The 19188-nt window shown below is 39.9% G+C and overlaps 1 protein-coding gene across 3 annotated transcripts in view; it reads right to left on the reverse strand.

Moving 5' to 3' along the window:
* Positions 1–19188, reverse strand: part of Rabep1 (rabaptin, RAB GTPase binding effector protein 1) — a 95075-nt gene that overhangs the window by 25606 nt on the left and 50281 nt on the right. For 2 of the 3 annotated variants that reach the window (XM_041664735.1, XM_041664733.1), the window contains 4 exons: positions 15806–15984; positions 10994–11125; positions 2627–3094; positions 1108–1212 (listed from right to left, as the gene is read on the reverse strand). In XM_041664735.1, coding sequence (XP_041520669.1) covers positions 1108–1212; positions 2627–3094; positions 10994–11125; positions 15806–15984 — 884 coding nt within the window. The remainder of the gene's footprint in view (positions 1–1107; positions 1213–2626; positions 3095–10993; positions 11126–15805; positions 15985–19188) is intronic. The other variant, XM_041664734.1, reaches the window with a different exon arrangement.

Genomic DNA, 19188 nt, shown 5'->3' on the forward strand with positions numbered 1-19188 from the left:
CTCTCTCATGACTCTGTACACTTTTCCTCCTTGAATATACTTTCTCCTCCCCTAGTTTCTTCTCCTAATTTGAAAGCAGGCTCTAAAGCAAACAGCACAAAGGCTGCCTTTCCCAAGCCTACAGCTAAGCTGCACATCATCCTCTAGTCTAGATATTCATCTTTAGGAATGAACTAGATTGAACTTGTATTTTAGTTTGTAATGCTGAAAGTTCCTTAGGGCCAAAACCTTTATATTTTAGTTCTATCTGAATTACTAGGATCCAGCAAAACACCAGACACGCAAGAAACGTCAACAGAAGTCTACAGAAACAACTAAGGAATCCGAGACAGCCCTTTTCCACATCAGGCTAGCAGAGGCCAATATAGTATCTTAGTTTTATAAGTAGCTTGAAAATTCACAAGTAAACTATCAGTTAAAAAAAAAAAAGAGACTACAGATGAACTGAATACCAGTGACATTTGAAAAATGAGATTATCATTCTAACCTCCTTCAAGGTCTCATGGCAAAGGCAATAAATGATCTTCATAACAACCACAGAAAAATATTATCTTTTCCTGACATGCTTTCACAAGGCCTACTCTTGTTAAATTCTATATTGTTTCCTAAGTGTTACCAATGTCGTACTATTCTATTCTGTATTTGGAAAAGAACTTTACCCTCAAAGTCAGAAGTCCTGTGGAAGCTTAACATCTGTGCCCTATGAATTATCATTAATCAAGTCAACAAATTACAACAAATAGGGAGTAAGCAAAGAGTCCAAATTCTGGTCACCATGACATCTAGAGACCACAATAAATCTTACCTTCCTAATCTCTGTACCTTACACTGTGAGGGTGAGATCAGGCCAGCATCAAGTTTAGGTGTTTGTGCTCTGGGCAACAGGGTGCAGAGGAAAGAGCTAAGGTGCTGTTAGCATCTTAGAGCTAACAAAGTTAGTTGAGTTGGCTGATACGGTGTTGGCATGCTAATGAAGCCAGGATACCCAGAGTCCTCTTGGGCTTTCACTATGTGCTAGATTATTCCATAACCAAATAGATACACTTCATAAACCAGATAGGAAAAGGGGGGAAAAAAAGACAACTCTGTGCCTCTAATGAAACTCACCTGGTCTCTTGTTTCAGCTTCCTGAATCTGAATTCCTTGTAACTGTTTTTCATAATTGGAACACATATCACAACGTCTACCAAGCTTATTTCCAGCATTATGTACCTGAAGGGCACCAAAATTACCACTTATCAGGAAGAACAAAAACATTCTATGTCTCATACTCAAGGAACAAATGCACACTCTTACCAATGTTCCTCAGTGAACAGCACAGAGCAAACACTTCAGAGATTTAGAGGAAGAAATTATAATACAGAGTCATATCCAAGTACAAGTATGGTGGGAAAACAAGGGAAACAACATAGCACCAAGGGCCACAAGACACCAGATTTGAAGAACACACAAAACAAGCAAAGGTGCTACCCATGCACCCAATGCTGTCTAACCAATGGGAAGAAGGAAAGAAAGGCAGTGCCAATTCACCCCCCATCACCAACCCAGTGACTCACTAGGTAAGGCACCAGTAAGCAGCAGGCTCTTTATAGGTCCTGCTGGGATTAAAGGTGTGTGCCACCACCTGCCCGGCACAATTTACATTCTTTTTTTTTTAAATATTTATTTATTATGTATACAATATTCTGTCTGTGTGTATGCCTGCAGGTCAGAAGAGGGCACCAGACCCCATTACAGATGGCTGTGAGCCACCATGTGGTTGCTGGGAATTGAACTCAGGACCTTTGGAAGAGCAGGCAATGCTCTTAACCTCTGAGCCATCTCTCCAGCCCCCACAATTTACATTCTTAACACCTCATATTCTAAGTTTGGAAATATTTTAAGGAAAATCACCCTTCATCAAGGCTGCCTTTTTTTCTCACCCAGGTTTCCCAACCGTCCTTAAACCCATTCTCTGTATCAGGTGCTCAACCACTTTTGCATTTTAGAACTAAAGGAAAAATGAGTAAGTGAATTATGGCATATGCTTAGCTTCAGTAAACCAAAAGCCCAAATTTAGGCTGTTCTAATGATGATGCTTGTTAACATCACTGGCTAGTCAGCTTTCTGTGACTGTCAATATAGAAGACACAAAGCAGCTTCGACAAAGGCTGGGTATGTGCTAACTCATACTTGCTAGTAGCACAAGCCTGCACTGACTCCATGAACTATCTACACAATATTGAATACCAAGGTTACCTAACCCCTCAGAGTGCCAGAGAGAACAAGCTTTGGTGGCACACACCTATAATCCCAGCACTGGAGAGATGCAGGAGGAAGATCAAGAGTCATCTCTGAATTTCAAGGTCATCGTCACTGTATAATAAACTGGAGGCTAGCTGGGCGGTGGTGGCGCACGCCTTTAATCCCAGCACTTGGGAGGCAGAGGCAGGAGGATCTCTGTGAGTTCGAGGCCAGCCTGGTCTACAAGAGCTAGTTCCAGGACAGGCTCCAAAACCACAGAGAAACCCTGTCTCGAAAAAACCAAAAAAATAAAAAATAAAAATAAACTGGAGGCTAGTTTGGGCTACATGAAACTGTCTCAAAACAAAAAGAGAACAAAAGAAACAAAGTCAGAAAAACTCACCTCTTTCTGCAGGAGATTCCACTCGGTCTCACTCACTAAGCGGTAACCACTGGGAGATACATATGCACTCTCCATACCTTGGGTGACGCTGGAGAGGAGGGATGCTGTCTCCTCCTGTTCAGGTGTCATTGCCTTAATTGCTCTTTCTTGATCTTTGGTTAACATAAATCCACTTGGCATCTGCAGTGACCCAAGGGACACAGTATCAAAGTTCTCAGACACAGAATCTGCTCCAACCAGTGGTCCAAAATCCGACTCATCCAAGTTTCCAGCAGACTTTGCTTTGTAGTTATAGCCTAATGCTTTTGATTGCAATGAGCTTGAAGTTCCCAAGCTGTCTGTAGACTGAGCTCTCCGGAGTCCATCTTTAAACATGTCATTGTCCGATTTACTGAATGGATCTCCAGATGGTAACAGCAAGTCTGCATCTAAGGAATGGACTGACCCATGGGTGCTGTCTAAATGCTCCTGAAATACAAAAACACGTATTGTCAACTTAGTTAATTCTTTGAACCCCAAAAGAAAAAAAGCTATCACATACTATATATATTTTGCCACACATAACATAATAATCATTTTGTTGCCTTACATAATCACTGAACAACCATTTATCAAATAAATGTCTTCTGTATGTTGGGCACAAATAAGGCACAGGTTAGATGTGTGAACAAAATACAACTCCTAATTTTAAGATGTAGTTTCCAGTACCAAAACAGCCTAGTATTGGCATAAGAACAGATAGGAGGACCAACGGAACCGAACAGAAGACCCGGATATCAATCCACACATCTTCGAACACCTGATCTTTGATAAAGAAGCAAAAAATATCAAATGAAAAAAAGAAAGCATATTTAACAAGTGGTGCTGGCATACTGAATATCAAATGTAGAAGAATGAAAATAGACCCATATCTATCACCATGCACAAAACTCAAGTCCAAATAGATCAAAGACCTTAAAAGTCAGCCACACTGAACCTTACAGAAGAGAAAGTGGGAAGTACATTTGAACGCATTGGCACAGGGAACCACTTCCTAAATAGAACCCAAGCAGCACAGACACAGATAAATAATTAATAAATGGGACCTCCTGAAACTGAAAGGCTGTAAAGCAAAGGACATGGTCAACAAGACAAAATGACAGCCTACAATGGGAAAAGATCTTCACTAACCCCACATCAGACAGAGGTCTGATCTCCAAAATATACAAAGAACTCAAGAAATTGGACACTAAAAGAACACATAATCCAATAAAAAAAAATGGAGTACAGACCTAAACAGAGAACTCTCAACAGAAGAATCTAAAATGGCTGAAAGACACTTAAGGAAATGTTCAACATCCTTAGTCATCAGAGAAATGCAAATCAAAACAACTCTGAGATCCCATCTTACACCTGTAAGAATGGCCAAGATCAAAAACACTGAAGACAACTTATGCTGGAGAGGTTGTAGGGAAAAGGGAACACTTCTGCATTGCTGGTGGGAATGCAAGCTGGTACAGCCCCTTTGGATGTCAGTGAGGCGATTTCTCAGAAAATTTGGAAACAACCTTCCTCAAGACCCAGTAATACCACTTTTGGGTATATATCCAAAGGATGCTTAATCATGCCACAAGGACATGTGCTCAACTATGCTCAAAGCAGCTTTGTCATAGCCAGAACCTGGAAACAACCTAAATGCCCCTTGACCAAGAATGGATAAGGAAAATGTGGTACATTTACACAATGGGGTACTACACAGCAGAAAAAAATAACGACAGCTTGAATTTTGCAGGAAAATGATGGAGCTAGAAAACATTATTTTGAGTGAGGTAACCCAGACACAGAAAGACAATTATCACATGTACTCACTTATAGGTGGTTTTTAAACATAAAGCAAAGAAAGGCAGCCTATAAACCACAATCCCAGAGAACTTAGACAACAATGCGGACATGCAAAGAGACTTACATAGATCTAATCTACATGGGAAGTAGAAAAAGACAAGATCTTCTGAGTAAATTGGGAGCATGGGGACCTTGGGTGAGGATTGAAGGGGGGAGGAGAGAGGCAGGGAGGGGAGCAGAGAAAATGTAGAGCTCAATAAATATCAATAAAAAATGTATAAAAAAGACTACACTAAAATAAAAATAATTTAATTACAAAAAAGATGTAGTTTCTTGAGAGGCTGAGCAAATAAACAGACTCTTATAAGTACTATATTTAACAATACAGTACTGGTGAATTCTATGCTCTGAGACCTCAAGAAGAAATATCTGTGTTGTGGAATATTATTTAGCTAAGCAAAGGTGTGTTACATTTATTTATGCTACAGAATATTATTTTAACTGTGTAAAGGTGTTACTTTTATTTATGCTTAATTTGTTTAATTATGTAAAAATGTATTACATTTGTTTCACCTTGTCTGCCTAAGGCACCTGATTGGTTGAATAAAGAGCTGAACTGTCAGTAGGGAAGCAAAAAAGGACAGGCAGTGCTGGTGGGCAGAGAAAATAAATAGGAGGAAAAATCTAGGCTTGGGAGGGAAGAGAGTAGAGAACAAGGGGGACGCCTGGGGCCAAAAGCTAGGCAGCTGCCAGCAACAGACACAGAGTAGTACAACATTTAGAAGAAAAGGTAAAAAGACCCAAGGCAAATGTAGATAAGAGAAACAGGTTAAGTTAAAAGAGCTAGCCAGAAACAAGCCTAAGCGAGACTGAGGATTCAAACTCATAATAATAAGTTTCTGTGTCATGATTTGGGAGCTGGTTGGCGGCCTAAAATAAAAAGTGCTACACATCTGTCCAAGAAATGAGGAATTGGGTATGTTAAGTGTGAAGTGCCTGCTGAAGACCCAGGTACAGACATTCACCAGACGAGACAGATAGACACAGAAGTCTTTGGACAGACAGACGATTGGAAGTAACCACTGAAAAAGATAACTAAATGCACCTTTTACCCCAGCACTTGGGAAGCCGCAGAACACAGACCTCTGTGAGTTTCAAGCCAGCCTGGTCCACATAGTGAGTTACAGAATACCTAGAACTATGTAAAGAGACGAAGGAAGGAAGGAAGGAAGGAAGGAAGGAAGGAAGGATAAAGGTACAGTGGCAAATCCTACAATGAGTGTATAGAAGGTGGTCAAGGGCAGCATGAGCAAGAAACATCAGTATTTGTGGGATGAGCAAAGGAAAGTATAGCCAGGAAGAAAAGCAGATCATACTGTGGAGCTAAGTTTCAAGTAAGATGTAACAGGGAAGGAGCCAAAAGCACAGCAAACATCACATAACTCCATCTACAGGAGATGTCCAGAACATAGAGACATAGCAGACAGATGGGAAGAGGCATAGGGTCTCTGATAATAGAAATGTTTTCAAACAAGAGAGAGGTAGAAACTGATACTTCTATGCATATGCATATGCACTCATATCAACTGTAAAAGAAACGTATGTGGCAAAGGCAGTCTGGTCTACAAGAGCTAGTTCCAGGAAAGGCTCCGAAGCTACAGAGAAACCCTGAAACCCTGTTTCAAAAAACAAAAACAAACAAACAAAAAAAGGAAGTGAAAAGCGTTCCTGGGCCACCAAGACAGCTCAGCTTTTAGGGGCACTTGCCACTAAGTCTGATGATCTGGGCTTTTCCTTCAACCACATGGTAGAAGAAGGAAACCCAATTTCACACGTTGCCTCTTACCTCCACACATGCGTCAGGAAACATATGCTCCCACCCAGATAAATAATAAATAAAAAAACAAAATATCAATCTGTGGTCTTTGTAATATATGATTCTACAAAATGTTAACACCTTTAAATGACATACATTACAGTGATTATTTGTGTGCAAAAATTTATAACATTACAGTATTAATGAAAACATTTACAGCAGCAAAAATATAACCAATTTGTTAAGTGCTTTATTAGCCATGCTTATTTGTTATAGGCAGAGACTGTGCATCCCAGCACTAGCTACTGCCTGCTTGGGGATAATCCTCACAAGCAAACTGGACAATCTCAAACCCATACCCCCAACCATTCCTTTACTAAATTTTCACCAAGCCATTATTTTCCCTGCCCCAAATCACCCAGGTAGGTCCCAAATAACTAAAGCAAGGGACCCAAAGGCTGCCAGAATTATTCAAACTAGTCAGTCCTGCGTTTCTCCCTGAGCCTATAAGGCATGCTATGGCTCTCATTTCTAGGAGAACCATGAGCAGGGGATGCATATTAGTACACAACACTTGTTTAACACATACTAGGTTTGGGAAGAAAAGACAGAAAAGTGTAATAGCAATCTGTTCCAAAGGGACTGACATCTTCTGGCTGTCAGGCACCCCATAAATTAAAACCTGGTGACAACATAGTAGGAAAATGGCCAAAGGGATTACGGTACATTTTCATATTAAACTTCTATTAAATGGGTTAAAACATTTTAAAGGCTCCAAAACCTTCAAGTAGTGTAGCACAAATAACTAAAACCCAGAGACAGATATTGGGGTTCAAGCTGAAGATCAGAAAAGCAAAGCAAGCCGGGCGGTGGTGGCGCACGCCTTTAATCCCAGCACTCGGGAGGCAGAGGCAGGCGGATCTCTGTGAGTTCGAGACCAGCCTGGTCTGCAAGAGCTAGTTCCAGGACAGGCTCCAAAGCCACAGAGAAAAAAAAAAAAACAAAAACAAAAACAAAAACAAAAAAAAAAAAAACCCAGAAAAGCAAAGCAGCCAAGCCACTAGAAAGCTCTTACCTCAGACAAACACAGGGGTGATCCTGTACTCAATGTGACTGCAGACTGCAATGCTCTCCACCAAACCTCAGGCTGACTGCACTGAACTCCTATATTCCTCTCTAGTACTGAGACTCCCAATGACATTCTAGTGTCATCCCAAGTGCTGGGATCTTGTGTGAATTCTCTTTTAGACTGATTCACTCTCCAGTAGCCCAGGGTGGCCTTGAGTTCCGGGGATTAAAGGTGTGTGCCACAGTTGCCTGGCCTCTAGTAATTTAGCTCTGTACTCTGATCTTCAGGAAAGTTTTATTTATTAAAATACAAATAAAATACCACTATACAGTAGATTTAAATGAGGAGGAACATTCATAAGCATGCAGTCACATGTAGAGTATGTTTGCAAAGTATCAGCCAGGCATGATGTCACATGTCTTTAATTCTAGCATGAAGCCTGAAGCACAAAGCTCAGAAGTTCAAGGGCTTCAGCCTGGGCTACACAAAGGTTTGTCTCAAACAAAATAAAGCAAAGCAAACAAACAAAACAAATGGGAACATATTTATGTTATCTTTGGAAAAGGAAACAGAAAAAAAGAGAATGATGCATGCCAAAATATTTAGAGACATTTTCTCTGGGTGGTCAACACATTATTTTCATTTGTATGGTCGGTCCTGCACTTCGGAAATGTTCCATAATATTTTCCTATTACTTTCATAGTGAAAAAGTATATTCAAAATACCAAAATAAAGGTGACATGGGAGGGTTCAAAAATATTAAGCATACTTAGTAATTAAATGTCCAAAGCATTCCATATTAATTTTAATTTACAAGCCAAATTAAATTATCATGATTCTGAACATAAAACAATTATATTCAACACTGAATATGAAAATTATCAGGTCTGGAAGTTGAAAACTCGCATATACACAGCGGAGCTGAGACTTGCTGCTACCAAAAACTAAGCGTAGAACCTCACGCACGCTAGTCAACACTCTACCATGGAGCTGCATCCTTCAGCACAAAGTCTAAAACACACTTTAAAGGCTGGGAAATGATGCGCGCACTATGAGGAGGCTGTTAAAAACAGAAGCAAAAATAACAGAAACACTACTTTATAAATCACAAGTTCTTCTTTCCTGTTTTCTAAACATTCCTGGACAGATTACTGCATGATGCAAATGTCATGTACTATTTGGCTGAACAAAAAGAGACATTCTTCTGAGAGTCTAAGCGGCAGGTGGTGGGCTTGCCTTTAATCACAACAGAGGCAGATGGATCTCTGTGAGTTTGAGGCCAGCCTGGTCTACAAGATCTAGTTCCAGCAGGACAGGCTCTAAAACCACAGAGAAACCCTGTCTTGAAAAACCAAAAAAAAAAAAAAAAAAAAAAAACCAAACAAACAAAAAACCATCACCACCACCAACAACAACAACAAAAAAAACCCAAGGAGATGGGGCTGGAGAGATGGCTCAGAGGTTAAGAGCATTGCCTGCTCTTCCAAAGGTCCTGAGTTCAATTCCCAGCAACCACATGGTGGCTCACAACCATCTGGAATGAGGTCTGGTGCCCTCTTCTGGCCTGTAGACACACACACAGACAGAATATTGTATACATAATAAATAAATATTTAAAAAAAAATCTTTTCTAATGTCAAGCTATCGATAAAGATGAAAATATAAGCCACCAGGAACTGTACCACACATGGCTCAGAGTAAATCTGTAAACTAAACAGAAACAAGATATGTTAAGAAATGTACCCAACCTGTCTGCAACTATTCACCAGCTGGGAAAGGAGGTCAAAGTTAGGGGAATGTGTATGACGAACCCATACCTTCCCAATGCTGGAGATCAAACCTGGGCCCTACACATGTTAAGCAAGCACTCTACTACTACTGAGTTGTACCTGTGGTCATTGTTAAGTATGAAATCATAAGCAACAAGGATAGCATAAACACAAGTATGGGCCACAAACAGCCAAGCCTAATTATAGTGAAGTAAGAACAAAGAGTAAAGCAAGAAGGGCCATTCAACTGGAAAAGAGGGTCTTTAATTTTGATTCCAAAGGCACTAGGTCAAGAAGTATCTCCTTTATTAAAAAGGAAGCATCAGCATGAGCTATGAAGGATGAGCAAGAGAATTTTAATAGTCAGACACCAGAAGGCAAGCACTCCAGATGAAGGAACCAACATACGAGATGGGCAGTTTGGCACAAGAGAATGACTAATATGGCTATTAGGAGACTTTCTGGCCCAGAGAAATAGTTAGACAAGTAGGTAAAGGCACTTAGTCCAAAGACCTAAGTTTGACAGCCCGGTTCCACAAGATGAGAAGAAGAAACAGTCCTGACCTCAACATGCAAGCTGAGTGCTCCCCACCCCACCCACTACATATACTAAAATAAATATGTTTGTAGCTTGCTTGCTTGTTTTAAAGAAAACCCTTCTTGGAGCTAAAAAGGTAGCCCAGTGATTAAAAACACTTGCTGCTCTTGCAGAGGACCTGAGTTTGGTTCCCAGAGTCCATGTCAGACAGATCATAACCACTTTAAACATTAGCTCCAGAGGCTGTGATGACCTCTTCTAGACTCTGTAGGTACCCGAACACATGTATAAACCCACATACAAACACATGTGTGCATAGACACCCAATTTTAAAAATTAAAATTAGAAAGAAAATTCTTCTTGCAAATGGTTTCAATAGTCTATGTAAAGAATTTCTACTCAGTGATGTAGGTTATGATAGCCAGTGGTGGTTTTGCATACAAGAGTGGTCTGGCTGGGTGGTGGAGGCGCATTCCTTTAATCCCAGCACTCGGAAGGCAGAGACAGGCCTGAGACTCTGTGAGTCTGAGGCCAGCCTGGTCTACAAGAGTTAGGCTAGTTCCGGATAGGCTCCAAAACTACGAAGAAATCCTAATAATATCTCAAAAAAAAACCAAAATAATAATAATAATCTTTAATAAACCTCCAATTCTGCTTCAAAACAAAACAAAAACCTTTTCATTTAAGGACCTATTCTACTGTATGACATCTTGGAAATGAGATTCTGGTAATTTTAAGTGGTGAATGAAACTTGAGTATGTTTTCAAATAGTGCTATAATGTTGCAAGAGCAACTAAAAACAAAGTTGCCATATTACCAAATTATCACCTATATACATTTCACATAGACAAAGTGTCCTGGTTAGTTTTCTTCCGGTTAACACAAGCCAGAGCCACTTGGGAAGATGGACCCTCAATTCAAACAAAGAAAAAAATACTCCCACCAGAGCACAGGCCTGTGGCAAGCTTGTGGGACATTTTATGGATTAACTGATTTGTGCAATAGCCCAATCCATTGTGGGCTGTGTCAACCCTGGGCAGGTGGTCCTGGGGTGCAAGCCAGCAGCTGCACTTTTCTATGGTCTCTGCATGAGTTTCTGACTCCTAGTTCCTGCCCTGAGTTCCTGATGGAGAGTGACCTGAGAATTGTAAACTAAAACACTTTCTTCTCCAAACCTCTTTTGGTCGTGGTGTTTAATTACAACAATCAACATCCTCACTAATATACACGGTAACTGACTAGTACAGAAATAAACCAAAAATTATGACATTATGTATAAAATTTTTTTTAAATATTGTTTCTTTGATCCCTCAGCCTCTCCCCGCAACACAGAGTACAGTAACCATAGATTCACCTCTTCTTGTGATAACGCTGTTGAAGATTCTTCTTGAGCTAAAGCATACACTACTGGTGCTTTTACTTCTTCTTCAGAATCTGTTTTTTTGTTATCTTTTCTCTTATTAAGCCTCTGTTGTTCATCTTCCTCCTAAAAGCAAGAAAAACCATTATTTAGTTATACCCAAGTAAGAGTCATACAGTTCTTTGACCACTCACAACAAGTTAAAATCAGAGATCTTTATGAGAACAGAAAATTAGAAACAAGATTATTTGTTCTGTAATCAGTATATGGGACCTCACCATCTTACTACTGTAAGCACTGTAATCAGTATATGGGACCTCACCATCTTACTACTGTAAGCACTGGTATGGGAGGTCCTTCTGTCTGTGTGTTTCTTTTCTTGGTTAATGAATAAAGAAACTGCCTTGGCCTGTTGATAGGGCAGAACTTAGGTAGGCGGGGAAAACTAAATAGAATGCTGGAAGGAAGGAGGCAGAGTCAGAGGAATGCCATGGAACCGTCAGAGACAGATGCTGGGAATTTCACCCAGTAAGCCACTGCCACATGGCGATACACAGATTAATAGAACTAGGTTAAATTAATATAAGAGTTAGCCAATAAGAAGCTAGAGCTAATGGCCAAACAGTGATTTAATGAATACAGCCTCTGTGTGGTTATTTCGGGGCTAAGCTAGCTAGCTGGGCAGCAGAGACAAACAAGCGGGCCCTCTTCCTACAAAGCACAAAGTAAGAAAATCAGAAAGTAACTTTTAAAAAAGTACACTATGATAGTAAGGCAAACAAAAAAAAAAAGCAACTCCCTTCTACAGATAATCCAAAACAGGAAGACTACATAGGACAATCCCATCTCACTACAGAAAACAAGAAAAGTTAGTCTGACATTATACTCCCATTCACAGTATATACAATCGCTGGTACTACTGATGGTGGTGGTAATCCCAGCAATCTGGAGGCTGAGGGAAGACTCACAAATTCAAAGTCAGGCTGGGCTACATATGAGACCCTATCTGATGAGAGAGAGAGAGGGGGGGGGGGGGAGGGGAGGGGAGGGGAGGGGAGAGGAGAGGAGAGGAGAGGAGAGGAGAGGAGAGGAGAGAAGACAGGATAAGGGAGACATCTAAAATACAAAAAGATGATCCAAGTTCAAGTAATAATTTGCCTAGCAAAGATGACTACACTTTTTTCTCTCTAGTGAGGAGAAGCAAACATAATTACAAGAACACACAGAATTGTGCAGGAGGAAAAAGCACAAACTGGTTTCATTTAAAGGAGCCAGCAAAGAGAACCCAAAGGATGTAATTGCTAGAGCTGAATCTTAAAACACAATAGGATGTATTTGCCAGCTAAGTAAGAGATCACCACGGGGCTCCAGGGGAAAATAAAGCATTTATAAAACACAGAGGCTTAGAAGAGTAGACCTGTGCCAGCAAAAGGCTGACAAGACTGCTAAGTGGGTGGGTACACAAAAAGCGAAGGCCAGGAACAAAAAGGTGGGTGATTAAGTAATTAAACTGGACTGAACTGCTCTATCTGGGGCACTGCCGTCACCTCCTCTGCCTGCTTCTTAATCTACAACACAAGGATGGCTATGTAATGCCTCCTCACAGAGAGTGTTTGTTGAGCAATGCTTGAGATGAAGTTTATAAAGCCTTGGCACACACTAACACAACAAATATTCAAGAAGGGCTTCAACACTGGGGGGGGGGGGTTACACGCCTTTAATCCCAGCACCTGGGAGGCAGAGGCAGGTGGATCTCTGTGAGTTCAAGGCCAGCCTGGTCTACAAGAGCAACTTCCACAATAGGCCCCAAAGCTACAAAGAAACCCTGTCTCGAAAAACCACAAAAAGAAAGAAAGAAAGAAAGAAAGAGAAGGGCTTCAGCAATTATCTTCAAAGTAAAAGACTATCTAATGAGATAAAAAATCTATATTTTAAGTATGAATTAAAAGAAAAAGATTTAATATAGAAAATTAAAAAATAAAAATCCAACCTAAGTCACAACCGGCAAACTAAAATACTTTAATACCTAGGAAAGTTGAGAACACTTTTACACAGCTATCCTGGGGAAATACTTGAAGATATATACAATATGCCAAAGGGTACTAGTTGTGACACTATCTGAAACTACAAAAGAACAAGACTAGAGGCGGCTCTAGAATTCCACTACAGGAGAAGACTAAGTCAATTATGGTTCCTCCACTACTAGTTAACAAGAGAAGACAGAACTAGAATAAATACACACACCTGGAATAAAGCTTTTGGGAAATTAAGTTATAAAATAATACTTAAAAAGCAGTAGGAGATGTCAAGGAGGTGTTTTTTTTTTGTTTTTTTTTTTTTTGGTTGAGCACTTGATGCTATTTCATTTATATTGAAAAGAACTTTTTAGACTTATTCATTTTATTTTGTTAGTGGTTTCCCTACATGGATGTATGTGTACCACCATGAGTGCCTGATACTCTCAGAGGTCAGGGCACCAGATTCCCTGGAGCAAGAGAAGATGATAACTACCATGTGGGTGCTAGAAATTGAACCTAAGACCTCTGCAAGAACAAGTGCTCTTAACAACTGAGCCATTTCTAAATCCCTCCCTTTGTATTTGAAACAAGCAACTTTTTCTATGAGGAAGCGTTTAGTTAACTGAAGCAATTTTCAAATAATGAGAAACAGAACATTCTGAACATCTATGACCTTCCACACTCTGTCCTCTTACTGTTTGGGCAGTGGAGTTGGTTGTGTGACAGGATCTCACTCCATAACCTAGGCTATCCTTGGTAGCATGATTCCCCTGCCTCAATCCAAAGTGCTGGAATTTGAGGTGTAGGGCACCACTCCCTGCCTCCACCCTATCAAATTTTTAGAGCAAAGTCACCAAAAATTTGGCCTACTCTGAAAACTCAGAGTCCTAAGAGAACTGCACACTGAGAACGTTTTCCCATAAATACATATTGCTGCGTCCTTCAGTCTCCGAAGAGGGTCACTTCTAAGTCAGTTTCTTCTCAGGATGAAATAATTCAGGAAGCTGGCCAAATCCTTCAGGTGTTTTGTGTTCTCTTGCTACTCTTATACTCACCGCTCCCCAACTGCAGACCCAGGGCTGGGGCTGGTAAGTGTGTCCCGCCGGATGTGTTCGGCTACTTTGTCAGACTGGGGTTTGTTTGTTTGTTTGTACAATAATCATAAACTGGTTGGCCTAGTAGCTCAGGCTTCTTATTAATTAATTCTTACATCTTAAATTAGCCCATTATTCTTATCAGCAAGGTATTCTTACCTTGCTTCCTCTATGTCTAGGTGACGACTGCAAACTGACCCTTTCCTCTTCCTAGAATTCTCCTGTTCTCATCATCCCACCTATACTTCCTGGCTACTGGTCAATCAGCATTAAAACAATACAAGACCATATTTCCTCAGCAATTCCTCCTGCACTTTTTTTTTCAAAACAAGAACTCTGAATCTAATTTCCTTTGTTCAGCTTTTTTTTCCAGAATATTATCCATAACAACTTGTAACCAACACTCTAAATAAAGATAAATATCCATATCCATTTTTGGAGGAATGCAGGCATAGTTTTCCAGGCTACTTCCTGCTGATTGGGGATGCTGATAATCTTACAGGGAGCTAAAAAAATTTGAATTATTGTCTAGTCCTGACTGGAGTATTCTGTGAGGCTTGGTCATCTCAGCCAGCAGTCTTGAAACTGTTCTGGATGTAGAACTTAGACATCTAGGCCATACACTCCTATCAGAGATTTCTAGGGGGGGGGGTCTTCCTTGATGGAACATGATTTTTCTTAACACAGAATGAATCCACAGTGTGTTTAAAAATATATGTAGGCTTGGGAGAGAAAAGAAAAAGGATAAAGTCCTTAAAATAAAAAAGAAAGAAAGACAGTAGTTGGGTGTGGTGGCACACACCTTTAATCCCAACACTTGGGAGGCAGAAGCAGGCGGATCTCTGTTAATTCAAGGACAACCTGGTCTACAGAGTGAGTGCCAAGACAGCCAAAGATACACAGAGAAACCTATTATCAAAAAAAAAACAAAAAATAAAAATAAAAACACAGAGTTTAAAATAAAGTCATGTAAAGATAAAAAATACACAGAGAGTCTGGATACTGTATGTTATTATGTTGTCTTTTAATTGTTTGATGCTGAGGAAGGAGCAACAGCTGCTAAAAGACATTTCATTATAAATGTAGCTGGATTAATCTAACATATATATTTTGAAAATGCCTTGACTTCAAAATTTAAGTCATACGCTATGTTACTTTGGAGAAGAGGTTTTGCTTTTGCTTCCACAGGAAATGAGAAGCTACTTTTTTCAAAGTAACGTCAAAAATAAAATCAGTAAGTGTAGAGATGTTGTACAATGGGGCAGCATCTGCCTAGCACGAACAAGGTTCCTAGGTTTGATTTCCCAACATCAAAAATGTATGATAATAAAGTAGCACAAAACATCTTGCTCCAGCTTAGGTTAGCCTCCAACACAGACGATATAGAGGGGATCACGATTATTAACAATGATACCTAAGAAACAATCTATTTGGGACTGGAGGGATGGCTCAGAGTTTTCAGACGGCCTGCTGCTCTTACAGTTTGGCTCCAAACCCCTATGTCAGGAAACTCACATTCACCTGTTTAACTCTAAGGGATCTAATGCTCCCAGCTTCATGTGCAGCCAAGTGCACAAACTAACCCATCCATCCATACACACACACACACACACACACACACACACACACACACACACAAATACATATAATTAGAAATAAAATAAATCTTAAAAAAAAAATTAAAACCTATTCACCTGATCTTTCTTCTTCATTTCTTCAACTTGTCGGAGCTGTTCAGAAGTTAGCACAATCTCCATTCTCTGCATGTCTCTCATCAGTAAACGCTGAGATTCCAGAAACTGGTCGTTGGCCTTCTGCCATGTATGTTTTAACTGGTTGTGCTGCTGTCGTTCTTGCTCCAAAAGATGGCAAACTGTTTAGGAGCCCCCCAGTCAAAAACACTGCATTTTAATGGTAGACAATTTCTTTAGCAAAGGTCTCTTACAGGTCTGACCAGTGCTCTTATTCTGTGAGTTTGCCTCTTGACTGACACCAGTAAGCAATCTACATCTGAATATGATGACTATTACCATCAACCCTTTACACTCGAACTATGTCCTTAGGAACAGACAAAAACTTCTGCACTACATGAGTTTCAGAAAACCTGAATTAAATAAAAAATGCTAGGGTTTCTTAACTGCAGAACATAGAGCTTAAAGAATTTATTTATCTCTATGTTCTCCTGGGACACAACACATGATATACCATGTACAAACTTAGTATCAAGAAAATATAATATTGTTTTAAAAACCTTCAAAGACTTGTTTATATCCCACTTCATAAAACCTAACCTCTAAAGAATAAAGAGTCTCTATGACCTGGCCCATGTCCACAAGTCCAGTACGAATGTGTCCATTTTCTCCTGCATACTAATTTGCCGAACTAGTTGGGGTTGGTGGGGGCAGGGAGTGGGAGTGGATTCACTGCATAGCCCAAGAACTTACAAGCCTCTCTCCACCTCTGGCATTGCTAAGGTTCTAGGTGTGTGCCATCACACCTGCTGAGCCACTTTGCTTACACGCCCTCACCTGCACACATAGGCCTGTGTTCCATGTTTCAAAAAATGCTTAAACCTTGACTTCAGAAAGTAACAACAAAAAATATTAGAAATATGATTAAGTAGTGAAGAGCACTAGCTGATCCTCTAGAGGACCTAGGTTCAAGTCTCAGCACCCACGTGGAAGTTCACAACTGTCTGTAACTCCAGCGTCAGAGGATTTGAAACCTTCACACCAATGCACATAAAATAAATTTAAATAAATCATTAAGACATAAATTTAAAAGCTCCATTGGAGCATAACTTCTATCAGCTGGATATAGTGGCCCAAATCTGCAGTCTAAGCTAATAGGGGGGCTTGAGAGTTCAAGAACAGCTGGCAACCTCTGCCTCCAAAAATGTTTTTTTGTTTTGTTTTGGTTTGGTTTTTCGAGACAGGAAAAATGTTTTTTAAAATACTTTTTTGGGGTTGGAGAGATGGCTCAGAGGTTAAGAGCATTGCCTGATCTTCCAAAGGTCCTGAGTTCAATTCCCAGCAACCACATGGTGGCTCACAACCATCTGGAATGGGATCTGGTGCCCTCTTCTGGCCTGCAGGCATACACATAGACAGAATATTGCATACATAATAAATAAATATATAAAAAAAATTAAAATACTTTTTTTGTTTTTTTGTTGTTTTTTTTTTTCAAGACAGGGTTTCTCTGTTTAGCCCTGTTTGTCTTGGAACTCTAAACCAGGCTGGTCTCAAACTCAGAGATCCACCTGCCTCTGCCTACCAAGTGCTGGGACCAAAGGTGTGCACCACTAAGCCTGGTTTGTTTCTCTCTTTATTACCTTTTTAATTAATTATGCTGTGTGTGTGGAAGTCAGAGGACAACCTACATAGTCTCTTACCATGTAGATTCTGGAAATTGAACTCAGGTCACTAGACTTAGCCACTGAGTCATCTTGACACTTGTTTGTTTTGTTTTCTGAGACAGAGTCTCTCCATGTAACAGCCCTAGAGGTCCTGGAACTCCTGCTCTGTGGATCAGGCTGGCTTTGAACTCACAAAGTACTGATGTTTTTGTTTTTTGTTTTGATTGCTTGTTTTCTCAGAGCTAACAACCAAATTCAGGGCATTGTTTTTGCTAGGGAAGTGCTCTACCACCAAACTAAGTCCACAACCACCAGAAATTATTGCTTTTACTTCCCCATTTTAATGGACCTTTTGATATTTTTCTCATATATTTTAGGAAGGTTTGATAACCTCGATCACTTATACTATTTTTAGAAGGGTTAGGACACAAATTTTAAATTTAAATAACTTAAATTGATTTTAATCAAATGGAAAACTTTTTCTTTTGGACACCCATTGACAGTATGGTGTCTTTCTGATTCCAACAGCACATGTAAAAACTGGTTCCTGAAGTCAAGACCTGCTCAAAGGCTGGGAGATTTTTACAACATTTTATATAGTAATTCTTTAGACATATATTTCAGTTTTCAACTGTTTGGAGGGGAAAGCTAGCTCATACAGAATCCTACATTGTTCACATCTCTTTTTTTCAACAGCATCTGATAAAAGTATTCACTATAGGATTCTACCCACAGACTAAACCCTGTATACGAAAGATTTCCAGTAGGATTTCAAATAGATTTCCATTTGCATAAGAAAAAAATAAGAGGAGGCTGGGGTTATAGCTCAAGAGTGCTTACCTCCTTTTTCAAAAAGTTTTAACTTTATTTTCACTATCCCCTAACTAAATTTCATTATTTCCTTCTATTGTACTATTGTGAAATGTAGGCAACAAACAAACCACAGGAGTATAACTATACCCACAACCAACACTAACAGAATTTCAACTGTTTTCATATCTCAGTATAGTTGCCACAGAAGTCTTCTGGGAGTGTGGGGGAATGGGTCTCTATCCTGGCTGGATTCCAACTTGATAGGTGACAACTAAAGATGACTTTGAACTTCTGGCTCTCCTGCCTCTAGATCCAAACAGAACACAAGCGTGTGGCGCCAATCTCAGCCTTTATTCACTTACACTCATTGTGACCTCAGAATTGCAGTGGCTACACATGCTGCTCTATCTTGTTACCCAATAGGTCGAGGAAACAGCGGTTTGAACACTCTGTACCCCAAGTATTCGATTTTATACTTTTTTTTTTCTTTTGGGTTGTTTTGGAGTGACTTGTTTGCTTTTCATTTTATTTTTTTAGGCTTTTTTTTTTTTTAAAGAGAGAGAGGCCCACAATTTGAAAGAGAACAGACTTATGAAAGGTTCATTTGGAGGAAGAAATGGAAGGGGGAAATGATGTAACTATATTATGATCTCAAAAAATGATTTTTGAAAGTATTTTATTTTTACTTTTCAGTTATGCATATATGAGGGGGGTATGGTTATAACAGGTACCTGCTGAGGTCTGAGGAGGTCACTGGATATCCCAGAGCAGCCATTAGTATTATATGTAATTGTGAGCTGCCCACCAATTCTCTGCAAGATGTTCTCTGTAAGACCAGCAGGGCTCGCTGGGCGGTTGTGGAGCATTCCTTTAATCCCAGCAAAGACAGGTGGATTTCTGTGAGTT

The sequence above is a fragment of the Microtus oregoni genome, unplaced genomic scaffold (genome assembly GCF_018167655.1).
Source record: "Microtus oregoni isolate MIOR12 unplaced genomic scaffold, Mior012 000015F_ref0000493, whole genome shotgun sequence".
Classification (NCBI taxonomy): domain Eukaryota; kingdom Metazoa; phylum Chordata; class Mammalia; order Rodentia; family Cricetidae; genus Microtus; species Microtus oregoni.